This window comes from Lepus europaeus, chromosome 1 (assembly GCF_033115175.1).
Source record: "Lepus europaeus isolate LE1 chromosome 1, mLepTim1.pri, whole genome shotgun sequence".
Classification (NCBI taxonomy): Eukaryota; Metazoa; Chordata; class Mammalia; order Lagomorpha; family Leporidae; genus Lepus; species Lepus europaeus.
The window spans coordinates 3433993-3446583 of record NC_084827.1 but is presented as its reverse complement, the minus strand read 5'-3'; the positions used below and the strand labels follow the sequence as shown (position 1 = coordinate 3446583).

The 12591-nt window shown below is 42.7% G+C and overlaps 1 protein-coding gene across 1 annotated transcript; it reads right to left on the bottom strand.

Annotated features, from left to right (window-relative positions):
- Window positions 1–7395: 7395 nt before the first annotated feature.
- Window positions 7396–8346, bottom strand: TAS2R3 (taste 2 receptor member 3). The gene has a single exon (XM_062194568.1). It carries the CDS (start codon window positions 8344–8346, stop codon window positions 7396–7398), a length of 951 nt encoding a protein of 316 aa, XP_062050552.1.
- Window positions 8347–12591: the final 4245 nt, after the last annotated feature.

The following is a 12591-nucleotide window of genomic DNA, read 5'->3' as shown; positions in this document are numbered from 1 at the left end:
GGATTTTTGAAATGTTTACTATTTTCCCAGCAGTACACGGTGGATTTTCAATGTCAGTTATTCCATAAAACAGTCTAGAAAAAAGATATGAACATTACTAGTCACAGATGAGGAAAATAAAGATGAGAGAAAGTAAATGACTGCCTAATATTACAGCAAAGATCGTTCTGAGGCTAAGCTCTTTCCACTACACTAGACTGGCGCTCATTGGTTTTTTTTATTTTTAAGATTTATTTATTTATTTATTTGAGAGGTAGAGTCACAGACAGAGAGCGAGGCAGAGAAAGGTCTTCCATCCATTGGATCACTCCAGTGGCTGCAACGGCCAGAGCTGGGCCAATACAAAGCCAAGAGCCAGAAGCTTCTTCCCAGTCTCCCATGTGGATTCAAGGGCCCAAGCATTTGGGCCATCTTCCACTGCTTTCCCAGGCCATTAGCAGAGAGCTTGATCAGAAGAGGAGCAACCAGGACACAAACCACAAACCCACGTGGGATGCTGGCACTGCAGGCGGAGGCTTAGCCTACTACACCACAGCACCAGCCCCCAAGGTTCTTTTATTACAAAAATAAATGTTTATATCAGCCAGGCACTACGTTGGGTGCAGGCAAGAATCACCCGCAGCACACCGCAGCATACCTTCAAAGAACATGCACAACAGTGGGGGCAGACAATTAGAGATCAGAGTTTCCAGTGCTGTAATAAGAAGAAACAAAGAATGCAATCAAGAGCGTTTCGGGAGGACACTAACCAGCCTCTGGGGTTCAGAAAAGGCTTTCTCGAGGAGGCATATAAATTAAGTCTTGAAGGATGCAAAGGAGTTATCCGAGCAAATGTCTAGAGTGAGAGGAAGAAGGATGTTGGAAACAGAGGGAGATCTCTACGTGCAGACTCAGAGGAGACAAATGGTAGGTGCAGGAAACAGAGGAGTGGAGGGGTGCAAGGAGAGGAGGAGTCAGGAAATGAAATAGGTCCCTAAGCACCTACCCATACTGGATACACATCTGGGACATAATTATAGCAATGTGATCAGAGTTCTGTACATATTCTAGGACAGTACACAGAGTAAGTGCTCAACTTGAGAGTTAAAGAGTTTCCTAAAGGAGACAGCTGTTGATGGATAAGAAAGAGGAGTTAGCACAGCTGTTGAGAAAAGCAATTTTAGGCAAAAACAGAAGCATATACAAAAGTAGAGCAAGAAGAGTATGCGTATTTGGAACCAGAAATGGTTCAGCAGTAAGGATGGGAAGATGCAACGTGAGGGAGGAGTTAAACAATGCTTAGTATTGAGAACTAAGGAGTGGACTTTATCCAAAGCAATGAAGAACCATTGCAGGATTTAAGAGGGGAGCGTTATGGTTGTATTTTCACTGCAGGAAGAACACGAACCAAGTAATGTGGAAATGCTTGCTGGAGAGTGATGGAGATGGAAAGAGGAAATTAGAACACTGTTGCTGTCATTCTGATGGGTTGAAAAGAATGGATATGAAGAGCAATGGAAATTAGAAAGAAATATTTTTTAAATTATAACCAAAGGGGTCTTGTGACAAATGAACAGTGAAGCTTTAGAGGAAGGAAAATTCTGAAATGATTTCCAGAGTCCTAGTGGACACACGTGCGCGTACGTACACAATTGCATGTCGTTCAGTGGGTATCTTTACCATCTGCTCTACCCATTCAGTAACAAGCTCATTTATACAGGAGAGTGTGACAATTCCTGAGGCAGAGACTGAAATTAGATTAGATTGCAAGATACTTTAGACGGGATGCAGTCAGAGGAGGTGAGCAGGGTATTCAGACTGCAAGATAGGTCTGACAGCTGTAAAAAGGCAGGAAGGAAGGATTGATGAAGTCCTAAACAGAAACACAGATCCAAAGCTTCAACAACACTGTTAGAGTCCCTGGGCCAAAACTGCCTGGTGGAAGAGTCCCATGTTTCAGCAGAACAGACCTAGCTTCCCACTGCATGGTCTCTGGCTGGGGGAAGCATGGAGAAAGTGTGGCCTCACAGGGATGGATCCAGCAGTGGGAGTCATCAGCCAATTACGCTCCCCAACAGCAGAGATCTGAGCAGTGAGTCTTCATGGCTGCCACAAAACGGGGTTAGCAGGGCCAGTGTTGTGGTCCAGTGAGTTAAGCTGCTGCCTGTAGTACCAGCATCTCATACGAGCATCATTTCAAGTCCTGGCTGCTCCACTTCTGATCAAGTTCCCTATTAATGCACCTGGGAGTGAACCAGCAGATGGAAGATCTCTGTCTCTCCCTCTCTTTCCGTAACTCTGCCTTCCAAATAAATAAAATCTTTAAAAAGGCGGTGCATTGTGGAGGGGTGGCTAGAGACAAAGATCAAAACATAACCTATGCAGGACCCTCTTGTGATAGGAGGATCCCTTCGTCACACCTGAAGCAGAGATGAAATATCTGTTTCTGTGATGTGATGTTCTGGAGAACAGGAACTGCACAGTGCTTAGTGCACAATGAGTGTGACGTCCATGTCTGTGATAGCAATGGGATGGAATGGAGTCCAGGTAAGCCAGAACCCAATCAGAATGAGAAATGTGTTTATTCCTGTCCAAATCCCATTCCTTTCTGAAACAATCAAGGTACAAGCCTGAGATAGCAAGAAAAAAACTTCAAAAACCTTCAACTCTAGCTGTAAATACTGTTTGCCAACAGGCCAGATGGAACACGGCTGAGAAACTCTACTCCTGAACTTCTGAAAATGTTTTTCACCTGGAAATGTGATTCTGGCCATCAGTCCAGCCCCATCATGTCACAATGACAGTTGTAATGGAGTCAATAAAATTTACTCCACACAGATGTGCTGAGAAAAAAAAAAAAATCAGGTTCTTTATTTTGCCTGTAATAACAGGAGTTCCCTCCTGAGTTCCCCCTGCCGGTTGGTAGAAGTATTTAATCCAATGGGAGAATGCAGAGTGTCTTTAGAAAATGCTTAAGTCTCCATATTTGCAAACAAAAACGGAAACACCCTCTCCCTGCTGCTTCTGTCCTTTACTGAAGACAAACGGGAAGCTGGGTGAGATCACCTCTGCTCATGGTTCCAGAGAAGTGTCCGATCCTCAGCTTCAATGTCCTCATCTCATCTGGCTTCCAGGAAGAGGTCCTTTGTGTCCTGGTGCCCGCTTGTACTGCCACACTCAAGGCTGAGTGTGTGCCTATGCTTTGCTCCCACTGACTACACACGGGGAGTTTTTAGCCAACTCTCCAAGTGGGACACATCAGGACCCTCGCCTGACTACCTGCAATCCCTTTTCTCTCTCACTCTTCTCCTTCCTCCCATCCGGAGGCTGGGAGGAGCGGGTTTCCACTTACATGTCCTCCTACACCACCACCACCACGCCTCGGGGATTCAGTGTCGCAGGAGAAGGACTCTGGAGGTGGACACTTCAGGCTCAGTGCTTGAGAGGTAAAGCAGTAGCTCCTATTTACTGTTACCATTTACATACTTCACATACATTGCTCTGTTTAACCCCCACATCAAATCTGTCAAGTACGCCTCTTTCAGAGTGAAGTCCAGGGAGGGTCAGGGACTTACCAAAGATCACGCATGAACGGTGGGGCTCAGGATTTGAACACGAATGCGTCTGAGTAACACTCTGACACTCTTACCTTCATGCTACACATTGTTCTAGCCCACCAAAATGTAGAAACATCAGAAAATAAAATATAGTTGTCATCAGCAGTTGCTGGAAGTTTATGATGTCACTTCTGCATTTTCAAAACAGAATCTCGTACAGAATTGGATAAATAACACTTTATACCTATCCAAAGGCAAAAAAAAATTTCACATGTAAAGAGCACTTGCAGGCACTGAAATTGTTTTGAAAATGTTGAAAAGTGTTTTTTGGGTTTTTGGATTTGTTGGTTTTCATTTAAAATTCTCCTGGACCCAAACTACAGTTCCAGGTCATTAAGAGTCAGCGTCTATGAATTGGTCCAGGGATCAGAGTATTAAAACATGAGAAGTAGTCTCATAGGACATAGGACATAGGAATCCCTGATAGAAAACTGGAAAGTGGAAGTCTCATGAGTTACTGTTGCTCCATGTGTCAAAACCCCCAGAATATACATAGGTGTGTCTGGAGGAGACGTGCACCTTCAGAACCAGCTCCAGCGTGTAACCGGACTCCGAATGCAGAGACCACTTACATTCCATTCTGAAGAGGAAATCTATTCCCTTGTGCATGAAGCAACTCAATTTAAGAGTCTTATGGGGTTAACAACCAAAGATAAATAATCGAAAGCAAAATAAAACAAACAAGGTGGCATCTTTAAGGGTTTCTCAGAACAGGGACTAAGATATTAGGTAATTCTGACCCACGCCCTGGGATTCAGTGTGGAGTTGGCGGAAAGCATTTCCTGTGATAGATATCGAAGACCAAATCCTCTCCCAATTAGCCCAAATTCCCATCTTTGTGCCTCTTGCAATGGATGAGACGTCTCTTCCCAGAAACTCACCCACGACCTGGACCTATGCCCCAGTCTCACTACCAACCTCGATCAAACGCAGTCCACACAGAGCTGAAGTCACATAACAAAGTCACAGGTCTTCCAGAAGTCACCTCAGGCTAACTGCTCCGGAAGAGGAAGTTTGGAATGCTGTGAAGTGGAAACGCCACGTTTTTTCTCGGGGAACCACATCAGACTCCCCACCTGGCATTCTGTACTTTCCACTCGCACTACAGGCACCAGAGAAGCTAACAGCGGCAGTAATACCAACATGTTTACTATGTCTGAATGTGTTAGGTCACTGTAGAATTTCATGGGGCCGGCCGGCGCCATGGCTTAACAGGCAAATCGTCCGCCTTGCGGCGCCGACACACCAGGTTCTAGTCCCGGTTGGGGCACCGGATTCTGTCCCGGTTGCCCCTCTTCCAGGCCAGCTCTCTGCTCTGGCCCAGGAAGGCAGTAGAGGATGGCCCAAGTGCTTGGGCCCTGCACCCGCATGGGAGACCAGGAGAAGCACCTGGCTCCTGGCTTCGGATCAGCAAGATGTGCCAGCCGCAGCAGCCATTGGAGGGTGAACCAACGGCAAAATGGAAGACCTTTCTCTCTGTCTCACTCTCTCACTATCCACTCTGCCTGTCAAAAAAAAAAAAAAAAAAAAAAAAGAATTTCATGGGGCCATGGTAGAAAAATTAGGGAAGGATTCCTACAAAAGTCAGCTGAAAGCACAAAGAGCCAAAGAACAGCTAAGTGAAAACCTCCACAGAGATGCTGAGTTCAACGAAGAGAAAGGAAATCCCAACAGCTAGGTCAGTTGGCAGAATCAGGAGTTCAGGCAAGGACTAAGGAACTATAAAGCAGAGCAAGGCAGAGAAATTGTTCAAGAAATCGTAGCAGAGTTCAAGAGTGGGTGAGGCTGAATTAAAGAGCAGGTCAGATGGACAAAGATGCCAATCAAAACAGCATGGATTTACCTAGTGAAACCCCTTTGTACCAAAAAGAAGCCCAGATTTTTACTAATTGCAGAAATTTCAGATAGAGAAAAATAGTAACTTTTAAATTTTTATATTTCAGTGAATTATAAATGAATCACAAATCATTCTTAATTAGGAATATTCATAGATGTTTCTTCACTAGGCAGGAATCAAATTACAAGCAAATATGTAGATCAAAAGCCATTTTACTCCTATAATCTTAAAAATGAATATATAAATTTCAGAATAATCCCCAAATTGATTTTTGGTTACATATGACTAAATGTCAAGTAATGTGACAATCCTTCACGCTAGGTCAAAATATACCCCCTGGCCGGTGCCACGGCTCAATAGGCTAATCCTCCCCTGTGGCACCGGCTCACCAGATTCTAGTCCCGGTCGCTTCTCTTCCTGTCCAGCTCTCTGCTATGGCCCAGGAGTGCAGTGGAGGATGGCCCAAGTCCTTGGGCCCTGCATCCACATGGGAGACCAGGAGAAACACCTGGCTCCTGGCTTCGGATCGGCGTGCTGCACCGGCCGCAGCACACTGGCCGCAGCGGCCATTGGAGGATAAACCAATAGAAAAAAGGAAGACCTTTCTCTCTGTCTCTCTCTCTCACTGTCCACTCTGCCTGTCAAAAAAGAAAAAAAAAATATATATATATATATATATACACCCCTTTCCCAAAATAACAATAATAAAAATATTTACTGTGTGTTTACTTCATGTAGGGCTCTGAGCACCATTCATGTGCTAACGCACTCATTCCTTCCAACAACCCCATAAAAAATACTATTACTATTACCACTTCAAAAACAAAGAAAGTACAATAGAGAGGGGTTAAGAAACTTCCACGAGGTCACTCAGTTCCCAAGGTCCCTGGCCAGGAGTTGAGCCCAGGGTGTCTGGCTTCAGTGAATACATTCTCAGTCATAACACTCTACATTTGAGAGTCAAAATATTGTTATAAACACAGAATCAGAAATAATATCTGTCCAAACTGAATATATACACAAGTTTGAGAATTTTTTATGTAAAATAAAAATATTTAATATAAAATAAATTTAATATAAAATAAAAATATTCCCACTAACATCAAAATTGTTCAATGACAGGAAGTAAATAAGTGTCTAATGTACTTCAATTTAAATAAGATTGATCAACTTATGAAATTGCTTACATTAAATTCAGTAAGATTCTGTAAATTAAAAACAAATAAGCATCTCAGTTTAAAAAAGAAGAAGAAAAAGAAGAAGAAAGTGGTTGGGTATTTTTGCCCAGTTTAGAAAATGTAAATTTACTTTAACAAAATGACCATAAAGTGCAAGGGTAGATTAGAACCTAGAATCCAAAGGTCTTGATTTTCATTCCAGTGCTTTCTTCATCACACAATGGGTAGCAGAAACTGGTATTATATGGGAATTGCTCTTGCTCCATGATTGTTAGTTACAATAATAGCCTTCACTTATTAAGCATTTTACACAACACACTTCCTAAAATATTATCTCCTGACTCTCTATTACTCTATGAAGTTGATGTTATATTAAAATCATGGAAGAAAAAAATCAGACAAGCAATTAAAGTAATCCACACGAGGCCAAAACCTTGGGAAATTGACACAATCAGAATTCAAACCCACATCTAGAGCATTACAAAGCTTTTGTAACTAAAGTCTCTATTTTATTTACATTAGTACCAAACTTAAGTTGAAATGTACTAAAATTCATTAAGCTAACCTGATGGTTACTAAAATACAGCTCCATGTCTAGACAGCAACAGTGTTCTCATTACCTTGACATTCCCAAAGACTGTTTTACCCCCTCCAAAGCAACCATTGCAGAGCAAGCTGTGTCTCTCTCCTACTGATGTTACAGAACTGGTACCATGGGAATGTCAGGAAGATCCCACCCAACAGACTTGAGCCAGGCCACAGGACTCCTGGGCTCCATCGCCCTCTAAGGGAAACAGAATCCCTTAGATCCAGGCTTCAGCGGACAAGACTTACACCGGAGCATCCCCATAAATGCCTGCTTCAGCTTGTTGTTCCCTAGAATGAGAATACAGGAGTGGACAGTAGGATAAGACATCGTGATCACTTCACCAATCATCTTAACCACCCTAGTTCCTGGTAAGAAATCACTGGAGGATAAAATTAAAAAGGCAAGAAAGTAGAGTAGAAAAAGGAAGAGGAAGGAGAGGATGATCCTGATGGCCTTCTTGTGGGCCTCAGTGCTTTGGTCTCTGGGGCTGACACCATTTTGCTGCATCTGTCGTGTGTGCCTCCCCAGAGAGAGAATGAGCAAAACGTAGGAGGCCAGGGACAGAATCAAAGGAGGGGAGTACCAAAGAGCCATAAGAACGTGCATCAGTTCATATTCTCCTTTCTTCTTCCTAGTGAGTTCAGTCGCGTTCTCTGAGTCACCAGCTTCTTCGAGGACAGAATGTATCTTGAATTCATTGACCAGAGACACGGTACTGCTGCCGGCAAAGAGCAGTGCACCCAGGAGCATCCACACCACCACCCTGGACACTCTCCACTTGAGCCAGAGGAATGTGGCGTGGGAGAAACTGGCAATTTTCAGGCAGTAGAGGACACCAAGACAGGTGGCAAGCCAAATGCTCAAATGGTTTGTAAATGTCCAGAAAATATCAATAACTTTCATCATTATCCCCGAGTCATGTGCCCTGTAAAAGAACACTATTAAAAGACCATCGGTCAAGAAAATCCATAGCAGAATGACCCTGGAAAAGGCCAGGTTGGTGATGAGGAAATCAGACAAAGAAATGCTCTTGCTCTTGAACCAGTTGCTGCTGTTGACCAACCCAATGAAACCATTGGCAAGCAGCCCCACAATGAACTGAGTGACCGACAGAACTAGTGACAGCCACTCAATGACTCCCAGCATGTCAGCAACGAGGCTGCCTGCTCTTGGGCCTCTCTGTGGATAGACGTAATCTCCTTGCTGACTTGAAACTTCCAGTCTCTTCACCCTGCTGTTTCACAGTACCTGTCTCTTGTCTCCGCCTAACTTAGTCTGTCCAGAGTGCTGTTCAATGAATCTTCTTCGGCCCTGTCCTCTTCACAGATGACATGGATTGTCACGTTTCCTCTATGAACAGCAGCTTTTTGCTAACATGCAAATAGAGTAGTGTCCAGTTTCACACTGAGACTGGAGATTTGAGTCACAAAAATGGTGGACTTGGAGTCTATTTCAAAAGGAGTAGGGCATGGAGTCACCCAGAACAGAAAGGTGGCTCGTACTTTAAAGGAAGAAGGACAGAGTCACTCAGAAGAGCTAGAAGCTTTGTTCTTTGGGAGGGACAACTTAAGAGATATAAACAGAAAAGGGAAAATATCAGAATTCCAGCATGAAAGACAAGCCACCACCTGGTAAAATTTTTAAAAATGCAATGCCACTTGTCCAGGATTAAAATTAGAAGGCATAAGCCTAAGAGTGTTACATGCAGAGACTCCAAATAATTCTCCACTAGTGAATCATATCATCAGAAATGATGAATTATCAGAATATGTGCAGTAACAATAAGGAGGACAGCAAATAAGCTAATCAAACTGTGGGCTTTCCAGGTACATTACCACTGTAATGATAAATCAATAGTAGTTCAGACTGACAGAGATCACATACAGATCTACTGATTTAAAAAGCCTTATTTACCTAAGGACATCTTACAAATTTTGACCATGACCAACAATACTTTTTATAAGGCTATGTGCATGTATACACATGCATGTATGTGTGTCAGAATCTGAATGGATGCATAGATTCCATATACAATATATATAAATGTATTCTGAGAACACAAAGGTTTCCTAAGACTCTGTGTCCCCTGTCTACATGAGTGCTACTATAACATTTTCTATCCTATTCTATATTTTCAATGCTGCTTGCATCACATCATACATAATTGATTTTATAACCTACCAATGACTTATAATAAATACCACTTTAAAACATTGACCTGAAGGAGAAAGAAATCGATGTCGTCAAGATAGAAAGGCAGTCAGTTCAGAAACATTATCCAATGACAGAAGGACATACATTTAGGTCCTTCAAAAATTCATGAGTGACAGAGGGCAAATCTGAAGAGTGAGATTTAGTCTCATCTGAACCAGGTGGACCTTAGTGATCTTGGCATTATGTAGCATGCGATATGATTATGGAGCACCGTGGACTACACTCAGGAATAAACGCAGTCCGCATTAATGACCCTCAGCTTTTCCCAGGCCTGGTTAACCACTTGGCCCAAATGCTTCCTGACCCTGTGCTGTATAATTACAGTAGTAACTGGACATTAGGGTATACCCCACAATCTACCTTTCACCCTGCTCAACTGTATCATGGCCTCATTCTATGGACTGAGATTTTTTTCATCTCCTAATACCTTTTATATCCCTTATGAGAACAAACACAATAATTCACTTCTATCTCTATATTAGGAGAAAGTTAAGAACATACAGCACATCAGAATGTAATTCACATACCATTTCATGTTTGATCCTTTTTACTAGCCCTATTATTTTTACTCCTTCCATCTCAGAGTTACCATGTCCAAAACAAGCATCTCAATTTATTCTCATTTAAAAACACATATTACCCCTTCTCACCTTGAATATTCCCTGTTTCACCAAACGGCAACATGATCTAGCTGCTAAAATCTGCCATCACCTATGAACTTGATGATTCCCTTTCTCATCCACCTACATCAATGCATCAGTGACTGATTCACTAAGTACAAAGTCCGTCTTCAATTTCCCATTTCCACTGCCTGCATCCTGATCCAAGCTGCCCATCATCTTTTATTTGATCTACTCAATGACTTCCCTTTTCTCCACTTCTAATCTTTTCCTCCATTAACAAAAATCCTTACATACCACAAGAAAGATCTTAAAATGTTAATTCTGGCAGGTGCTATAGCACAACAGGTAAGCTGCTGGTTGGGATAGCTGCATCCCACATCAGAGTACCTGGTTTGAGTCCTGGCTCCACATCTGATCCAGCCTCTTGAAAATGTGTACTCTGGACGGTAGCAAGCAATGGCTGAAGTACTTGGGTCCCTGCCACCCACACAGGAGACCCTGAGGCAGTTCTGGGGTCCTGGCTTCAGCCTGGTCCAGCTTGGGCTCTTGAGGGCATTTGGGGAGTGAACCAGCAGATAGAGGATATCTCTTTCTCACTGTAGGTCTGCCTTTCAAATAATAATAAATAAACTTTTCAAATGTAAATTTGACCATCTCACTTTGCTACTTAGGATACTTCAATAGCTTCCTACTCCAAAAAAATACAAACTTCTTATATTGTATCCTGAAAGTCTCTTCTAGGCATCCTCCTATTGTGCACCAGGATTTAAGGTAAATTTTATAATATCACATGGATGGATTATACTAAGGAATAAGCCGTAATTGAGTCGAGGAAGCTTATGTCAGTCCACAGTATGAAGGAATGGTTCTTCCTCATCCTGTTACACACAAAGACCAGGGTAACTGTTGGGCCGGCAGTGCACTGATGGGTACTAATGGAAGTATTCCATCCTCCCCAGTGCACTGATGGGTACTAATGGAAGTATTCCATCCTCCCCAGTGCACTGATGGGTACTACTGGAAGTATTCCATCCTCCCCAGTGCACTGATGGGTACCAATGGAAGTATTCCCTCCTCCCCGCTGTCCTTTTCCGAACTGTAAAAGCAGCCATGTAAGGACACAATTCGCTTACTGCCACAAAATAACAGTTGTCTGGAATATCACCAACAACTCAGACCATGAAACCCAAGGGATGCTACAATTCCCACTGCAAGGAGTCACGAATTCTATGGGAAACTGAGCTTAGGGGAAGCACTTTTTGTTGGAAGAAATCTTCTCCTCCCACCCAGCTCATTGTCCAGGCAACCTACACTGAACTACTAGGGTCATTTTGTACGTTTCTCAATGCAGCAATTTCCTATATGAATCGTTACTTCCCAGTTTTCCAGGGTAGTCCTAATACACGCCTGTCACTTCAAGTAATTAGTAATAGTGCCCCTTTCATTCTCAAAAGTGTGTTACTTTATTCACTGGATATTCAAGTCCTAGGCTCTGTCCTGGGGACATGGTAGAATCTATTTTGAAATGTACATATTGAATATACAAATTTCCTAGAAAATTTGAAATCCAGAATTGTTTCACTTTTGTGTTCAACTGAAGTCTTAATTTTTTACCATTAGGCTTCAGGTAATTTAACAATGGAAAAAATAAGGGACCTAGATGCTAGATCTATTCTTGTATCTACCATTTATTCATATAATTTCTTGAGCATCTACTGACAGGCACTGTGCAAGGTGCAATAAATCAAGGTCTTATAAGCCACACGCACACACATAATGATGTGACCAATGCTAAAACGTGTTTGCAAAGAGAAGGAAACAAATTCCGTCTGGAGTAGTTATAAGCTTAAAAGAAGAGCTGTTGAGATCTTTTCTTTATGTACATATTTTTATTTATTTATTTGAAAGGATTGGGAGACATGCTGTCATCTGTTGGCTCTCTCCCCAAGTCTATAATGGCCAGGGCCAGGCTGAAGCTGAAGCCTGAGATTCAACTGTTCTCCCATACAGGTGGCAGGAAACTGGCCATCACCTACTGCCCACCATCCCAAGGTCTGTCTTGGCAAGAAGCTGGAGTCAGGAGTCAGAACCAGGAATCAAACCCACATACTCCAACGTGAGATGTGGAGAGCACAACCACTAGGCGAAGCAGCTACTCCTGAGACAGGTCTTTGAAATCGAGTGCACTCACGCAGGCAAGTAAAGGGAATTCCCTACACTACAAAAATCCAAGGGATAATGGGCATGATTTATCCAACAATGTTAACACTGTGTAGGCTAGAGGGTAACATGGTGGTTATGTGCTGGACACCATTTTAAGGTTTCTGTACCAATTCATTTCATTTTCAGCACATGAGGTAGATTCTATTATTGTCCTCATTTTTTAAGTAGAGAAAGCTAAGGCTCCAAGATGATCACAGAGCTAGTAAGGGGCAGAGCTGGAGCTCCAGTCCAGGAAGTCTGGCTTCAGAATTCTCTGTCTTAAACAAAGACCTTAGAGATCACCTATGATGTTGTCTCACAAAACACAGAAGAAAAAATGAGGCCTTGAAGC

Bases quoted from the DNA above. Each gene is read 5' to 3' on its own strand.
- TAS2R3 (XM_062194568.1), bottom strand. From the start codon at position 8,346: ATGCTGGGAGTCATTGAGTGGCTGTCACTAGTTCTGTCGGTCACTCAG.